The sequence below is a fragment of the Moschus berezovskii genome, chromosome 5, assembly GCF_049115385.1.
Source record: "Moschus berezovskii isolate FMDL1 chromosome 5, NW_MosBer_1.0, whole genome shotgun sequence".
In the NCBI taxonomy this organism is placed as follows: domain Eukaryota; kingdom Metazoa; phylum Chordata; class Mammalia; order Artiodactyla; family Moschidae; genus Moschus; species Moschus berezovskii.
Window position 1 is genome coordinate 50532448 of NC_142464.1, and position 19070 is coordinate 50551517.

Sequence of the window (19070 nt, forward strand, 5' to 3'; positions counted from 1 at the left end):
ACAACAGCAACAAAAAACCCCACCACCTTGTAATGTAGGACTATAATTCTTTATCTGAAATTCTAAAATCCAAAAGGTTCTAAATATTGAATCCTTTTTTACTAAGTTTAATTCTAAAAAAAGTAGGCAGCAAAAGCTGACCTGAGTTGATGGCAAAGTTTTAATACCATCTCAGTTCATTTTGCTTGGAATATTTATCTGTTTTACTGCAGAAATATTAAGGGATACTGACCCACCCCCATTGGGGGTGTTAAACTTAATATACAATATTTACTGTGTTTCTTTTCTAAAAATTCTCAACTTCTGAAAACATGGCTGCCAAGATTTTCAGATAAAGGATTATGGCCCTGTGGCAATACCTCAACACGTCTAGTGACTTAACACCAACTCCAGATACACAGAGTTTCATGGAGCTCACTGTCAAGTAGAAGTTCAAGAACAGGGCAGCAGAGAAGGTAGAGGGTGGTGGTGGAAGGGGATTGGAGTCCCTGGGGCCACCCAGACAATGTGAGGGATTCACTGGTGCAGCTCTCATGTGGGGATCACGTTGTCTCAGCACTGAGATTTTTGTGTTTGGCACTAGCTTTTGTAAAGCCAAAGCTGATTAATATTACAGACTTTTCCATGAGCCTGAGGGCACTGGAGGTGCTTCCAGTAGGCAGAATTTCAATAAGTGGTTGCTCATTCTTGTGCAGTGATCTATTGAAGCAGTTGAAACTGTTTTAACTCAGAAAGGCCATCATTTGCTTTTTTCTGTTTAAACATTTTCTCAAAGAGCATGTAAAGAATTAGATAATCCTTGTCACTGTCTTTTCCAAGAAACTCAAGTTTTTGTATTTGACTTCCTATTTTAAAGCTTGATGAGAGGACATTTGGAAACGTGTAAATAAAATCCCATGACCCAAACTGGAAGAATATTTTACAAAGTGGAATTATTACACAGCTTTTCTCTTTCAAATGTCAAGTTTTTGAGACTTAACAAGAAGAGATTGAGCTGGCAACTGAAATCACATATTTCTGTATTTCTCAACTGTTCAAGTGCATTTTCATATCTGCCACAAATGTAAGTTTCAAGTGATTAGCAAAAGACCCAATTATTGGAAATAGAAAGGGAAAAGGAAAAGGAATGGTTATGCAGAATTTCTTTCACACTTTAAGATTTAAAATCTTAGCACACTTAGAGGAATGGTAGTTAAGTAAACTAAAGGAGCACTAGTTAATCTCCTACTCTATACTGGGCAGCGTGGCAGACGGAATAATGCCCTGTCAAAGATGTCCGCGTCTTCATTCTTAGAAACTGAATATATTACCTTACATGATAGAAGGGACTTTGTAGATGTGCTTAAGTTAAAGATCTTTAGATAGGGAGATTATCCTGGTTTATCTGGATAGGTGTGACACCCAGATCCTTAAAAAAGGTAAGTAAGAGGATCACAGTCAGAGAGAGCAGGTGTAAGAGCTGAGGCAGAGGTCAGACAGGAGACAAGGAGCTTCAGTGCTGGCTCTGATGATGGAGGAAGGGGTCATGAGCCTCTAGAAGCTGGAAAAGGCAAGGCAATGGATTCTCTTTGGGAACTCCCAGAAGGAATGAAGCTCTGCTGACATCTTGATGTTAGCTCAGTGAGAACCATTTTGGACATCTGATGTCTAGAACTGTAAGATAGTAACTGGGTGTTGGTTTAAGCCACTAAGTTTGTAGAAATTTGTTACAGCAGCAATAGTAAACTAACACAGGGAGTATGCCAACAGAAATTGGTGGTTGGGTCTAATGAGGAGTGAACCTAGAGAATTATATTTTGACACAGGTAGGCACTAGGTCAAAGTTCATTCTTCGTTAAGACATCTACAGTTTGACTAGAAGAATTCCAGTATAGTTATTTTATGAACTGAGACATTATCTTTGAAAGTTTCAGCCGCATGCTCTTTTAAGGGAATTTTCCCATTTCTTTGTTGTATATAACCCTGCTCCGCTCTTGGCCACAGCTGACTGGACGGGGGAAAAGCTTATTTCCCTGTGACATATAAATTTTGTAACTTCATTAGAAAAGATAATCCTGTTCAACTGCCTCCCTGTCTCAGGGATGTTTGGAATTGAGGAGGAGTAGAAGCCTGATTTGGTAGGTGGTTGGCACTAGGGTTGTGAGATAGTCTTGGCAGATAGGATGCCCATTCTGAGACCGTAACAAATTGGCTGCATAGAGGAAACTGGCTTTCTGAGCAGGAGAGGAGTGGACTAGATGTGTTGAGGGAAGTTAGGGTAGGAGACATCAGTCTTTTGTGAGAGGTTAAGATTTTCTCAGCTCCCAGCTTTAAGTTTCAGTTGTGATTATTTCCTGTCATTTGGCATCTGATATCTCTCTGTCATTTCAAATAATGCTCACTGCATTCCCTACCAGTCAGCCTCCTGCCTCTAATGCCACCTTTACATTTGAGTTAATCTGATTGGGGTTCTTTTCCCTATTTCCAAAAGACCTCTGACTTAAACATGCTTCTTATTTTCAAAGATCAAATAAGAAGGAAAAAGTTTAATTAAAACAAAGGTGATGATAGTAACTGTGAAAGAAGGCTATGAAAGTTTTAATACTTACAGTAACCCTGCCCTAAATATCAAGATGTAGAACAGAGTCCATATGACTTCTTGGGGTTTTAGGCTCCCTAGGTTGGTAACTGATGATCATTTAAAAATACATATTTATGGGGACCTCCCTGGCAGTCCAGTGGTTAAGACTTCCACTTTCAATGCAGAGGGTTCAATCCCTGGTTTGGGAACTAAGAACCTACATGCCATGCGACCAAGAAATAAAAAAGAAACAAAAATATGTATTTATGGATAGAATGAGTTACCCTGAATTGTATGAGTTTGGTAAAGCTAGAGAACTCTCTGACTGTTTGTTCTCAGTGCTTGAACACTCCTGAGGTGGCGCTATTACTATTCCTCTTTTAGAGATGAGGAAATGTGGGTGTAGAGAGGCAGTCATGTAATTTGTCCACGATCCCTTGTCTGAATTGTCTGACTCTGGAGCTCTGCTCTTCAGTGCCTCACTCCATTGCATCATGGAAAGGATTCACTGGAGTGCTGAATAAACTGAAGAAACCTGCAGTCAAGTTCTGGAATGATAAATACTAAGTATGCAATGCTTTGTTGCTCTGCCATGTTGATGAGTTAGAAAAAGTTTTACTTAAATTTTTTAAATCTTCAATTCAATTGCACATCATCATGTTGTTTGAATTACATTGATTGCCATCATTAATGATTGCATCATATTAAATGATGCTTATAAATCATTGATTCCCCAAGACATAAGAAAAACCATGATATTATGAATCAGATCCAAAGTAGGTGATTATTAAAGCTAGGAAAACAGTATCCCCCTGATTTTGATTCTGAAACATTAGTGTAAGAAGGGGAATGTCACAGTGGGAACAGCTCAGTCTTTATAGTGAGACAGATTGGCTTTAAATGTTGGCTTTGCTATCTGAAAACACTGTCATTTGAAGTCTGGAACTCACTTTCTGAATCTCAGTTTTTTCATATGTTTATTGAAACTAAAAATGCCTACCTCTTGGACTTAGTGGATGGATTAAACAAAATGTGTGACATCATGTACATGTAGTATGAATACAAAACACGAAAGCTGATATTATTTTTATATTCAAAGCCAGTGGAAGGCATTGACTATGAAAACCTTAACACAGTCCAATATCAAGATGATTCCATCATACAGATCTTTGGGCATTCCATTTTATAAAGGAGGAAATATGGGCTTACAGAGGCCCAGAGATGGAATGGTGGGATGATCTTTTATAGAGAGAGGAAAGTTTTATAAACTTTGGTGAGTGTATTAGTACTCCATGGCTGCTACAACAAATTATTACCAGTTTACTTGCTTAAAATCACACAAATTTACTACCTTAGAATTATGTGGGTTAGAAGTCTGACACAGGTATCTCCAGAATAAAAACCTCTGTGCTTACAGGGCTGCATTTCTTTTACAAATCACTGCGGATGGTGATTGCAGTCATGAAATTAAAAGACGTTTACTCCTTGGAAGGAAAGTTATGACCAACCTTGATAGTATATTAAAAAGCAGAGACATTATTTTGCCAACCAAGGTCCGTCTAGTAAGGCTATGTTTTTTCCAGTGGTCATGTATGGATGTGAGAGTTGGACTGTGAAGAAAGCTGATTGCCGAAGAATTGATGCTTTTGAACTGTGGTGCTGGAGAAGACTCTTGAGAGTCCCTTGGACTGCAAGGAGGTCCAACCAGTCCATTCTAAAGGAGATCAGTCCTGGGTGTTCATTGGAAGGACTGATGCTAAAGCTGAAACTCCAATACTTTGGCCACCTCATGCGACGAGTTGACTCACTGGAAAAGATTCTGATGCTGGGAAGGATTGAGGGCGGGAGGAGAAGGGGACGACAGAGAATGAGATGGCTGGATGGCATCACCGACTCGATGGACATGAGTTTGAGTGAACTCCGGGAATTGGTGATGTACAGGGAAGCCTGGTGTGCTGTGATTCATGGGGTCGCAAAGAGTCAGACATGACTGAGCGACTGAACTGAACTGAACTGAAGGGAGACTCTGTTTCTTGGTTCATTCAGGTTGTTAGCAGAATTCAGTTTCTTGTGGTTGTAGGACTGGAGTCTCCTTTTCTTTGATGACTGTGAGCTGAGGACCATTTTCAGCCTCTATAGGCCACATGCATTCCTCAGCTGCTGGCTCCCTTCTTCCATCTTCAAAACCAGCAATAGTTGGTTGAAACCCTCTCATGCTGCCACCTCTTGTGCCTCTTTTTTCTGTTGTTGAATCTTTTTGACCCACTCTTCTGCCATCCTTTTCACTTCTAAGGACTCATGTGGCAGAGTGGGTCCACCAGAACAATCTAGAAACATCTTGCCAACTCCTCCTTAATCAGAATAATATCTCAAAGTCCCTTTGAAGTAACATAAGAAGTAAAGTAACCTATTCACATGATCTGTGGATTACAACTTGACATCTTCTTGGTGGTGTAACTTATTACGTCCACCGAGTGAGTGCTGCTGTTGCTGCTGCTAAGTCGCTTCAGTCGTGTCCGACTCTGTGCGACCCCATAGACGGCAGCCCACCAGGCTCCCCCGTCCCTGGGATTTTCCAGGCAAGAACACTGGAGTGGGTTGCCATTTCCTTCTCCAATGCATGAAAGTGAAAAGTGAAAGTGAAGTTGCTCAGTCATGTCTGACTCTTAGCGACCCCATGGGCTGCAGCCCACCAGGCTCCTCCGTCCATGGGATTTTCCAGGCAAGAGTACTGGAGTGGGGTGCCATTGCCTTCTCCAACCAGTGAGTAATGGCATGCAAAAGGGGCTTCCAAGTATGGAGTTGCTATGCATGACCCACATGATGTTCATGCTTGCAAAATAAGTGAGCTGTTGTTAAAAATTACCCATTCTTACAGACAGACAGATAACCCATGACCTTTCATAATTTGGCTTCTGCTTATGCTGCTTACCTCTCACTATTCCTACTCCGCTTCTGCTGAGCTATACATTCTCCTTATTGTGAGCATTCAGTTACCAGAAAGAGCCATGTTGTTCTAAGAGAATGAATTTACAAATAGTGTCCATAACATATATGATGGTAAAACTCTGATCCTCATAAAAAGTCCAGGCAGCCAGACTACAATTTCTGTAGCAGTTGACCCAGAAAAGTCAGAATATGGTCAACAACTACCCCTTCTTTGATTTTGCTCCTCTGTCCTCTTTTTTGAACTTAGGACCAATCAGAAAAAGGCAAATTTGCTCCCCAACCCAATTACCCAAGATGCCCTGGTTTCAGTTAGCCCACTTCCAGCCTACCTGTGCCAACAACTTTCAATCAGAAGGTACCTGGATCCTCCCCTCATTGTTTTTATTGTGAAACTTTCCTGCTTCCCTGATAGCCTTTGAGTATCTGCCAAACACTAGTGATAATGGCTGGCTGCTTGCTGCAAACTTGAAATAAGCAGACTGTTCACATTTGGGAGGTCTTTGTTTATTTCCGTTCTTCTTTTGGCCTTTTGCACATTTGTTTCCCTTTTTTCTCTTCCTGGATCTCTCCTCCTTGCCTTATGTGGGTCATTGGTATCCATCTTTTAAGGATCAGTTTAGATGTCACTCATGACAACAATAACAATAATAATCATTATTAGAATCATAGTTAACTGTGCCAAGAACTGTTCTAAACATGTTCAATTTATCAACTCATTAAATTCTCAGAACAGTTATGGAAATAGGTTTCTATTATTGCCTACACTTTACAGACAAGAAAAGATAACTCAGAGAGATAAAGTAACTCTCGAGGTCTCTGAACTAGTAGGTGAAGGTTGTGGGATAGAACTTATGTAGCCTGTCATCATGGTTCACTTTTGAAACCATGCTGCTACTCTGCTTTCAGAGTAGATTTTCATATGCCCTCAGTTTGGGATGGGAACTTACCTTTAATAATAATACTGTATGATAATTATTTATGAATTTATTTGTAGTCCCTACTAACATTTAAGGGGCTTCCCCTATGGCTCAGTGAGTAAAGAATCTGCCTGCAATGCAGGAAGCACAGGAGATGCAGGTTTTATCCCTGGGTTGGGAAGATCCCTGGAGGAGCAAATGGCAACGTACTCCAGTATTCTTGCCTGGGAAATCCCACGGAGAGAGGAGCCTTGGCAGGCTACAGTCCAAAGAGTCGTAAAGAGTCGGGCACCACTGAGCAACTAAGCATGCCTGATTACTATTACAGTTAAAGTTTTCTTAGTACAAGGAGAGTGTTTATGATGTTTGTAATCATGCATATAGTAGTGTCTCTCTAAATGTATTTGAGGAATGAACAAATTAATGATTGAATAAATGAAATGTGCACAAAAGTCTCAATTATTATTTAAAATTGGAAGATAATACCTTTAAAAAGAGATACAGGGACCCTGCTTCTATGCAAACTTTTAATGCAACATAAGTTCTGCATATGAATTTACAATTATTATTCAGGAAATCATCTCTCAAAACAGGAATGCTTCTCTCCTCTTTGCTTAGTTTCTTTCCAAACTCTTATTTTTTTTAATTAAATTTTTTTTTATTGTTTTAAGTATTTACTTGAAGTGTAAGTGTGAAAGCATTAGTTGCTCAGTCGTGTGTGACTCTTTGTGACCCCATGGACTGTAGCCCAACAGGCTCCTCTGTCCATTGGTATTCTCCAGGCAAGTATATGGGAGTAGGTAGCCTTCTCCACGGAGAAGGCAATGGCAAGCCACTCCAGTACTCTTGCCTAGAAAATCCCATGGATGGAGGAGCCTGGTAGGCTGCAGTCCGTGGGGTCGCTAAGGGTCGGACACAACTGAGCGACTTCACTTTTACTTTTCACTTTCCACTTTCACGCATTGCAGAAGGAAATGGCAACCCACTCCAGTGTTCTTGCCTGGAGAATCTCAGGGACAGGGGAGCCTGGTGGGCTTCCGTCTATGGGGTCACACAGAGTCGGACACGACCGAAGTGACTTAGCAGCAGCAGCAGCAGCAGCCTTCTCCAGGGGATCTTCGCAACCCAGTCACTGAACCTGGATCTCCTGCATTGCAGGCACAGCCATCAGGAAATAGTTGCTTTGCAATGTTTTCTTAGTTTCTACTGTACAGGAAAGTGAATCAGCGATACATATACATATATCTCCTCTTTTTCCCTCCATACTCTTAGACATATAATCATGTGCTGTGCTGTGCTTAGTCACTCAAACATGTCTGACTCTTTGTGACAACATGGACTGTAGCCAACCAGTCTCTTCTGTTCATGGAATTCTCCAGGCAAGATACTGGAGTGGGTTGCTATTCTCTTCTCTAGGGGATCTTCCCAACCCAAGGATCGAACCTGGGTGTCCTGCATTGCAGCCAGTTTCCTTACCATCTGAGCCAACAGGGAAGCCCAGGTATTCCTATGGATTATGTCAGAAATTTAGAGCAAACTCTCCAATGGGAAGTTCTTTAATGTGTCAAACTCCTAGCTTTCTGTCTTTGTAATTCAAACCCTGGGACTGATGCTGAGCCCTTGTCCATGCTCAGTGAATCTCTTTTCTTAGACTTGTAAGACTGACCTGTCTGTAGAAGCACTAAGGCAGTCATTGCATTAAACTTCTTTACTTTATGTTGTATATTGTTGAAATCTATTCATTCACTCAAAAGCTATTTATTGAGTCTCTACTAGGTTTCTGCTATTTATTGTCCCAGGATTTGGGGGGTCCAGATGTAAATTAGACAAGGCTCATGACCTAACCGAGGCAGAATATATTAAGAAGAGGTGGCAAGAATACACAGAAGAACTATACAAAAAAGATTTTAATGACTCAGATAATGATGGGTCATACAATCACACGATGGTGTGATAACTCACCTAGAGCCAGACATTCTGGAATGCAAAGTCAAGTGGGCCTTAGGAAGCATCACTACGAACAAAGCTAGTGGAGGTGATGGGATTCCAGCTGAGCTATTTCAAATCCTGAAAGATGATGCTCTGAAAGTGCTGCACTCAATAGGCCAGCAAATTTGGAAAACACAGCAGTGGCCACAGGACTGGAAAAGGTCAGTTTTCATTCCAGCCCCAAAGAAAGGCAGTGCCAAAGAATGTTCAAACTATCACACAATTGCACTCATTTCACATGGTAGCAAAGTAATGCTCAAAATTTTCCAAGCCAGGCTTCAACAGTATGTGAACCGAGAACTTCCAGATGTTCAAGCTGGATTTAGAAAAGGCAGAGGAACCAGAGATAAAATTGCCAACATCTGTTGGGTCATTGAAAAAGCAAGAGTTCCAGAAAAGCATCTACTTTTGCTTCATTGACTATGCTAAAGCCTTTGACTGTGTGGATCACAACAAACTGGAAAATTCTTCAAGTGATGGGAATGCCAGACCACCTTATCTGTTTCCTGAGAAACCTGTATTCAGATCAAGAAACAACAGTTAGAACAGGACATGAAACAATGGACTGGTTCAAAATTGAGAAAGGAGTACATCAAGGCTGTTTACTGTAACCCTGCTTATTTAACTTTAATGCAGAGTACATCAGTGAAATGCTGGGCTAGGGGAAGCACAAGCCAGAATCAGGATTGCTGGGAGAAGTATCAATAACCTTAGACATGCAGATGACACTGCTCTTATGGCAGAAAGCTAAGAGGACCTAAAGAGCCTCTTGATGAAGGTGAAGGAGAAGAGGAGAAAGCTAGCTTAAAACCCAACATTCAAAAAATGAAGATCACAGCATCTGGTCCTATTGCTTCATGCAAATAGATGGGGAAACAATGGAAACAGTGACAGACTTTATTTTTGGGGGCTCCAAAACAACTGCAGATGGTGACTGTAGTCATGAAATTAAAAGATGCTTGCTTCTTGGAAGAAAAGCTATGACCAACTTAGACAGTGTATTAAAAACCAGAGACATCACTTTGCTGACTAAGGCTCATCTAGTCAAAGCTATGGCTTTTCCAGTATTCAAGTATAGATGTGAGAGTTGGACCATAAAGAAGGTGAACACCACTGAAAAATTGATGCTTTCAAGCAGTGGTGTTGGAGAAGACTCTTGAGAGTCCCTTGTACTGCAAGGAGATCAAACCAGTCAATCCTAAAGGAAATCAATCCTGAATATTCATTTTAAGGAGTGAGGCTGAAGCTGAAGTCCAAATGCTTTGACCATCTGATATAAAGAGCTGACTCACTGGAATAGACTCTGATGCCAGGAGAGATTGAAGGCAGAAGCAGGAGGGTCTGACAGAGAATGAGATGGTTGGATGGCATCACAGACTTGATGAACAAGAGTTTGAGCAAGCTTCAGGAAATGGTGAAGGACATGGAAGAGTGGTATGCTGCAGTCCATGTGGTGGCAAAGAGTTGGACATGACCGAACAACAGCAATAACAACAGTTCTAGTGGAATTGAGCAAAAAGTCAAACATGCAAACAGGCAAAGAATAGTTTCTTTTTAAAATATGAGTATGTAAGTTTAAAATTTTAATTGAAGTATAGTTGATTTACAATGCAATGTTAGTTTCAGATGTATGGCAAAGTGATTCAGTTACATATACATATATGTGTTATATATGTATATAAGAATATATATATGTGTTATATATATATATATATAAGAATATATATATTCTTTTTCAGATTCTTTTTCCTTAGAGACTATTGTTTCCTGGACTCTACAGTAGGTCCTTTTTGGTTATCTGTTTTATATAGAGTACTATGTATATGTTAATCCCAAACTCCAAATTTATCCCCCCACCCAACATATAAAATAATTTCAGTAAGTGCCCCACTGGCACAAAGTTATGTGATAGCAACCTGTCCAAATGAATCCCTTTCAGAATGTAACAGCTTCCATAATTGTGTCACCCCGTCACATTCTCTTATCTCGGATCAGCCAGTCTTCCTTGGACTTCATGTTTCCTTCCAACCTTTAACTGATTATAGGTAGGAAGTTATAAACCTTATTTTGGATTTAAGTTTTTTAGAAAATTATTATTCCCGATCCTCTCCCAATCCTTATTTATTGTCAGCATAATGAAGATGACTTTTCTCCTCATACTTTCTTTTATTTTTCTCCTAGGAATTGACTATTATAACAAGATCATTGATGATTTGTTAACAAATGGGGTCACACCCATCGTGACCCTCTACCACTTTGATTTGCCTCAGGCCTTGGAAGATCAAGGAGGTTGGCTCTCAGAGGCAATCATCGAATCCTTCGACAAATATGCCCGGTTTTGCTTCAGTACGTTTGGGGATCGAGTCAAGCAGTGGATCACCATAAACGAGCCTAATATTTTTGCTGTGATGGCATATGAGTTTGGTGTATTTCCTCCTGGTGTGCCTCATGTTGGAACTAAAGCTTATCAGGCAGCTCATAATTTGATTAAAGCTCATGCCAGATCCTGGCACAGCTATGATTCCTTATTCCGAAAAGAGCAGAAGGGCATAGTATCTCTATCAATTTTTGCTGTCTGGGCAGAACCAGCAGAACCCTACTCAGTGTCTGACCAGGAAGCAGTTAAAAGAGTCGTGGCATTCCAGTTGGACTTCTTTGCTAAACCCATATTTATCGATGGCGATTATCCTGAAGTTGTCAAGTCTCAGGTTGCCCTCATGAGTAAAAAGCAGGGCTACTCATCATCACGGCTTCCAGAATTTACGGAAGAAGAGAAGAGAATGATCAAAGGCACTGCTGATTTCTTTGCTGTGCAATATTACACGACATGCTTAGTCAAAAACCAGGAGAACAAGAAAGGAGAACTGGGTTTACTTCAGGATGTGGAGGTTGAAGTTTTTCCAGACCCATCTTGGATAAGTTTGAATTGGGTCTGTGTGGTGCCATGGGGAATACGTAAGCTACTGAAATACATTAAGGTAAATGCACTATTTGTTTGCATCCATGTGTACCCAAACGTGGAAAGATGGGAAGATGGGCATATGTCTATGTGTATAAAGACCTGAACAATGAATGCTTTAGGCAATAGCATATATGTTTGTTGGCCTGGGAAGAGGTGACTGGGATTTAAGTCAATGAGGGACGATTAGCTGATAGTAGTGTTAGTTGCTCAGTTGTGTCCAACTCTGTGACCCCATGGACTGTATGTAGCCTGCCGGGCTTCTCTGTCCATGGAATTCTCCAGGCAAGAATACTGGAGTGGGGTTGCCATTCCCTTCTCCAGGGATTCTTCCTGATCCAGGGATCAAACCTGGGTCTCCTGCATTACAGGCAGATGCTTTACTGTCTGAGCAACCAAGGACAAAGGGCTTCAAAGCCATGATTAGACTTAGGATTTGCTGTTAAATTCAGTTGTAGCTACAGTAGTACCTTGGACATATTTTTCAGGCTGGGGTTACAATTGAGTTATTAAAAGGCATAATGCTGCTGCTGCTGCTAAGTCGCTTCAGTCGTGTCCGACTCTGTGCAACCCCATAGACGGCAGCCCACCAGGCTCCCCCGTCCCTGGGATTCTCCAGGCAAGAACACTGGAGTGGGTTGCCATTTCCTTCTCCAGTGCATGAAAGTGAAAAGTGAAGTTGCTCAGTCGTGTCTGACTCTTCGCGACCCCATGGACTGCAGCCTACCAGGCTCCTCCATCTGTGGGATTTTCCAGGCAAGAGTACTGGAGTGGGGTGCCATTGTCTTCTCTAAAAAGGCATGATAGGGGTTTGCAATAGCTGAATCCTTTTTGGGTCTCTGTTACACTGAATGGCATCTAGGTAGCTGAAATGAAAATTTTAAGTTATCAGTTTTTTAGGATTCCTGCTATCGGGGTGATAGAGAATATAGCTGCTGGGGAGAAGGGGACCAAGGGGTTAAGGAGCAATGACAATCAGCAGATGCTGATGGAAGAAAGATATTTCTGTCTTCTCATTATAACAAGAGTCATTTGCCTGTCTTCATGGATATTTGCACAGTTTTTCTTTTCCATTGTTAGTTATAAAAGGTCAGTGCGCGGAAAATTAAGTTAATAGGGTCAGTGCAATTTGATGAAAACTAGTTTTGGGGTTGTAGCTTAGAGAGGATAGAGGGTAATGCACCTGATTTTATGAGTTTTTTTTTCTACATCTGTTTGGAATAAAACTTCCGCTTTCTCATTCCAGGATACGTATAATAACCCTGTAATTTACATCACTGAGAATGGGTTTCCCCAGGGTGACCCCACATCTTTTGATGACACTCAGCGCTGGGAGTATTTCAGACAGACATTTCAGGAACTGTTCAAAGGTACCATTTGAAATGATGAAAGATCAATTGTGCAAACTTGATATGATTTTCCCACGTGCCTATTTGCATTCAGCAAAGACCAATGATTTTGAAGGCTGAAATTCATGTAAATCAGTGTAAAGCTATGTAATTAACAGAGGGGGGAGTAAAAAGTATTTAGGAAAGAGGAAGGTGAGAATTTTGGTGTAGCTTCAACCTGCTGAAATTTAATCAAGTAAAAAGCGACAGTCTTCAGCATTTTGTGACTCCTGGGTGAAGGTGACATGAATAGAAGGAGTGGTGGCTGTTGGGAGAGAGCATTAGTCATTACACATAGATCAGCACTGACCAACTAGAGCATGCTTATTTGCATATTTTAATATCCTAACTATCAAGAAATGAATTGGCAGAATTCTTCAAGGACCAAAATCAAGCATTTGTGTAATAAACTTTCAAGTGGTATGTGTCTTCAATCAATGCATATTTCATTTAAAGTGTAACTAAACAGCAGACATTTTTTTTTTTGCCATATAGAATCTGTGAATTTTATTTCAAGACAATATTGTTATTCTGGTAACTCCTTTTACCCAGTGGAATTCTTTTCATATTTGAAAACAAATGTGAAGGAATCATCTTAAGCTGGTAACACACGTTTCTGCCTCAGTTAATTTCTCCCTTTTAGCTACCACTTGGAACACTGTTGCTTCATAAATTGAATTTCTCCTCCCTATAAAGAAATCATATCATAGCAAAAAAATTCAATGAAAATGAGACTTTCAATTTCCTTTTTTTTGTAAAACCATGATAGGCAGTTATTTTTCCTCATTCTGTTTGAGAGGTCCTGGAATTATTCTTTCCAAACTAAATCAGTAATATACTGGAATCAGTGAGAAGGAATTCTGGAAAGTGACACAAAGTGGTTTCTTTCCAAAGCCTCAAATATATTGACTCAATTCCTCACCCAGCCCTGGGGTTTATTGACAGAGGGCAATTGTATTTCTACAGTTTTACACAAGCAAAATCATTCTTTTGTGTTACACACAAAAAAGATTCATCCTCTGTGTGGAAATTCATCTTCTGATAAGAAAAGGAAATCTCTAGTTTTTTGAGATTCTTCCCCATTTCTCCCTATAAATGACCCTGCTGCTGCTGCTACTGCTAAGTCACTTCAGTCGTGTCCGACTCTGTGTGACCCCACAGATGGAAGCCCACCAGGCTCCCCCGTCCCTGGGATTCTCCAGGCAAGAACACTGGAGTGGGTTGCCATTTCCTTCTCTAATGTGTGAAAAGTGAAAGTGAAGTCGCTCAGTCGAGTCCGACCCTCAGCGACCCCACGGACTGCAGCCTACCAGGCTCCTCCATCCATGGGATTTTCTAGGCAAGAGTACTGGAGTGGCTTGCCATTGCCTTCTCCGCTGCTGCTGCTATTTAATCATTAAGTCATGTCTGACTCTTTGTGACCCATGGACTAGCGCGCCAAGCTCCTCTGTTCATGGAATTTCCCAGGCAAGAATACTGGAGTGGGTTATAAATGACCCTGCTCATAGTTAATACACCAATGTTCCCAACTTCACCTCAAGAGACAAGTAGGCTAGTTATGATCATCAGATTTATGGATGCCCTAGGGACCACAAAGGACTTGTTCAAAACTGTTCTGTGTATTTTAGGGAAATAGAGAAAAAGTAGAAATTGTCTTTCTTCATTCCCATCTTGGTGCTCTGTTTAGTGCTAACATATAAGGACATTTCTTTGTTCTCTGAAGTCATTTTTAGTCATTTGTACAGTGCCTTAGATCTTTAACACTAAAAACTCACCGGTGAACCCTCAAACTAAGATAACTTAAAGACAGAACAGTACCTGAAGGCAAGAGAAGAAAATATGAGAAGATTGGGGTTTGTGAGGGATAGGAGAGAAGATAAGGTTAGGAGCGAAATCCTGCTTTTGAACTTATTGAATTCCTATTGTACTGTGGAATTAATGTAAAAAGTATGAACTTAAACCATTAATTATTCACAGCATCTACATTATCTTCTGATTCTTAACATTATGATTTCTATTCTTTGTAATTAACAAATAATATTGTATTTTTTGAAAATGTAGTTTTTCAAAATGTGTAGAAATCTACACATTGACTGAAAACACTATATTAAGTGTATCTATTCTGGACTGGATATAGTAATAGCTATTTTTCACATGTTGTAGTGAACATGTTCTCTCTTCTGCAGTGAAACTCTTTTCTAATAACTAGTCCCTTTTCGTTCTAGGAAATACCCACCTTGCCCTTATTCTTAGACTTACCATAGGGATAGCTATGTAAGCGGAATAAATGACTGACCTTTGTCAACAGATAATTGATTGATCTGGATGCAGGCACATGACTTGAGGTGGAGCGATCCCAATTCTTCCTTGGGATTTAGAATTTGGACCAATCAGTTTGCTTGTCTCATAGCATGGATTGGCAAGGTGATGTAACTTTGTGGGCCATTGGTGGCTATGCCTTTCCATGTAAAGCTTAGGGGTAGTGAGAAGGTGGGTGGGGAACAGCTACCAGTGCACCCAGGGAAATGGAGACAAGCAACCAGGGAGAAATCAGGGGGACAGTTGTGCTTCTAATTCCAATTTTTCTTAGACTGAGCTGCAAACATGTTTTTGAGAGACATTACTTTTACTTATAATTAAGTGCTCTTTCTGGTTCACCTGATTCTGATTGGATTTCTATCACTTGGAACAAAAAGAGCCTTAATTGAGGCCATCACATTATTTTATTTTCGAGACAGTGAGATGAGGTCATTGCTCCTATCTTACAGATGAGAAAACTGAGTTTCAAAGAGGCTAAGTCATTTGCTTGAGATCACAGAGTTACTAAGTAATATTTGCTGAAACAAGGCAGAATGTGTATAGTATTATTATTACTACCACTATTTTGGTGTTTGATAAGATCCCTGAGTCCAGGGCTTTCTGACTCAGAGCACTTGCTTGTCCCACCACACTTCTGGAAACTTTGCCTCACGTTTGGGTGCCCTGGGCTTGCGTAAATTCTTTGAAAGGGTTTCATGCTGCCTCTGCAGGAGCCAGCAGGTCCTATGACCTTGGACGAAGCTCAGATGCCCCATATCCTGCCTCTCATCAGAGGAAGGGAGCTGAAGTAACTGATCAATTTCCTGAGACTCCTCCAAGGTAATGCTGATGATCTTGAATGGAGAGCACTTTACTGGGAAGAACCACCCTGTGAGCGATTAAAAGCAGTAACAAGCCGAGGAAGGTATTTGTGGCAGCACGGCAGGTGAGAGGCCACCAGAACCCAGGGAGTCAGATGGATGATGGCTTTGTGACTCTCAGGGACAAAGCCTTCCCTCCCACATCATGCATATGGACAGGCACAGAATGACACTATAGTTGGATCAATGGCGTCTGCCTGAAGGCCTTACTAATCTCGTCAGGTAAAATCCCACAGCAATTAATTGAGCTGTAAAAAGAAAGCTAATGTTTCTATTTCCTTATGAGAAAAGGAGAAAAAAAAAAAAAGAGGAAAATGTCATTTCAGGAAAAAAAGGGAGAAATCAGCGAATGCCTTTTTAATCACTGCATTATTTAAATGCCTTTGAACAGGTTTTGTTTTAATTAATGTAGATATGGATAAGAGAAAAGCAACACAGTGGAGACACAAAAACTTGAAATAATATTTAACTGGGCTTGGATTCCAGCTCCAGTTATTCAACTAGGGGCACATGATTCAACCTCCCAAACTCTCAGTTTGTTCATCTGTAAAAATGGGGTAATACTTTCCCTGGCAGAGTTGTAAAAATTTAATTTAATAAGCTATTGTGCTAAACACCCCAAGCAATTGCCTGGCACATCGTAAGCCCTCAACCAATGGTAATGACTGTTATCGTTGCCAAATGTGCACTTTTAAGAATATATCTATCACCCTGAGTTATTTTCATTATTATTTAAAAAATAGAATCCCAGGACATTAGAAAAAATTTCTATCCCCCCTCATGTCTCTAAGTTATGACAGAATGTCCCCTGCCATGTCTGCAATTTTTCCATCATTTTTTTAAATGGGAAACTTCCTAATGAATGCTGGTAGCATTGACCCTCTGGCTATTTATGATTGAATCCTATGGAGTAACTACTTAGCAGCCAGGACCTCCTTCCATTCCACATTAAGTGAAATATCAAATAATTGGCAGCAGAAACAACTGTCAAACAAATGGGTAGCTAGAATTGTTCTGTCACAGGGATTTTTGTAAAAACTCAAGAAGCAGTGATCTTCCAAGCATTAGGCTTTCATCACATGATTTGAATCTTTATTATATTCATGAAATTTACATCAGTCTTGGCTGCTCTGGTGCCAGCAGACAGGTTTAAGTCTATATATTGTTGTTGTTCAGTTACTCAGTTGTGTCTGACCCTTTGCGACCCTGTGGACTGCAGCACGCGTCTTCCATGTCCTTCACTATCTCCCAGAGCTTGCTCAAACTCATGTCCACTGAGTTAGTGATGCCATCCAACCGTCTCATCCTCTGTCGTACCTTTCTCCTCCTGACTTCAATCTTTCCCAGCATTAGGGTCTTTTCCAATGAGTTGGCTCTTCGCATCAGATGGCCAAAGTATTAGAGCTTCAGCTTCAGCACCAATCCTTTCAATGAATATTCAGGGTTAATTGCCTTTAGGATTGACTAGTTTGATATCCTTGCTGTCCAATGGACTCTCAAGAGTCTTCTCCAACACCATAGTTTGAAAACATCAATTCTTTGGCGTCACTCAGCCTTATTTATGGTCCAAATGTCACATTCATACTTGACTACTGGAAAAATCATAACTTTGACTATATGTACCTTTATTGGCAAAGTGATGTCTCTGCTTTTGAGTACATTGTCTAGTTTTGTCATAGCTTTTTTCCTAAGGAGCAAGCTTCTTTTAGTTTCTTATGTATAAAGTCTATATATAAGCACACATAAATGAAAGTGAAAATCGCTCAATTGTGTCTGACTCTTTGCGACCCCATGGACTACACAGTCCATGGAATTCTCCTAACCCAGGTCTCCTGCCTTGCAGGAGGATTCTTTACCAGCTGATCCACAAGGGAAGCCCAAGAACACATAAAGGGATAGCTTAATAATCTGGATGCTGAGGAGGTGAGACAGTGTACCAGGCAAGTTATTCTCAGTGGGTGATCCTTGACCCATGATGTAAACTCTCCTAAAAGCGGATTTCAGCTGGGTTCAACCTGTTCCTCACACTGCTGAACATGTGTCTCCTTGTGGCCTGGCTCTCAGTCTTTCCTCAATGGAAATGGTCTTCACCTTCTTCCTGGCCCCGTCCTGTTGTTTGGAGAAGATCAGCTAGCTTGAAGTCAGGCCAGATGCAGGTTTGAAACCTGATTCTTCCACTTCATGTTCAGTGATTTTGGGGGGAATTCTTAAACAAACAACACTTTAGTCATTTAATCTTTAAATGGGGATAATAAAAATGGGGATAAAAAAATAAATAAAAATAAAAATGGGGATAATAAATATGGGGATAAATAAAAATGAGGATAAAAAATAAATAAAAATAAAAATGGGGATAATAAAAAAATGGTGAAAAATGAACATGATAATCCTTATAAAGCCTAAATACAGAGTCTGGCATGTTATGAAAGATTCCATAAATGACAGTTAATTTTGGGAGGGGGATATCTCTGAACCCTTTGAGAGTTGGAGCTGTGTCTTTTTAATAATCATATCTTCAGCCCTGAGCACTGTTTCTGTCATGAAGTAGCTTTCTACATGTTTGTCGAATTTGGTTGTGTCTTTCAGAGAAGAGTTACTCAATGGATAATGAGAAATAAATGATGAAATGATTGGGAACTGTATTTCCTTTTCTTAAAGAAATATACCCCACATGGGAAAAAAATGCAGCCTTCTGGAAAGTTTCTGAGCCAGTCCAACTTTCCAGTGAGATCCATGCCTGAGTTAGCACAGCGGTAGATGATTGCAGAGAAGGTTTGTTAATGACCAGCTTTAGGCTTTTAATGACAAAACCCCTCAGCAAGATGTCATCGAAGTTATTGAAGACTTCACTGAAAGTGTTGAAGCTGATGTATTGTAACAAGAAGGTTATAAATCTTGCAGCTTGGGTATACCACCAAGATAGGATGCTGAGCTCAGAATCACCCTGCTGTTGTCTGTCAGCATTCTCCCTCCCTCCCTTCCAATGGAGAGCCGGGAAGGGAGAAATACATCCATTTCCCAAAGTGGTGCAGATCTGGCAGCCACCTGCCTATGTCAATTTCAGATTGCAGAGGCCCATTTAACTGGACAAAATGTGTTAAGCACCTGTGTTTTTCTAAATGTGCGTTA

General features: G+C 40.5%; 1 protein-coding gene across 1 annotated transcript in view; it reads left to right on the forward strand.

Annotated features, from left to right (window-relative positions):
- Positions 1-19070, forward strand: part of LOC129561981 (cytosolic beta-glucosidase) — a 127259-nt gene that overhangs the window by 51924 nt on the left and 56265 nt on the right. The window contains exons 3-4 of the mRNA XM_055434896.2: positions 10597-11393; positions 12621-12744. Coding sequence (XP_055290871.2) covers positions 10597-11393; positions 12621-12744 — 921 coding nt within the window. The remainder of the gene's footprint in view (positions 1-10596; positions 11394-12620; positions 12745-19070) is intronic.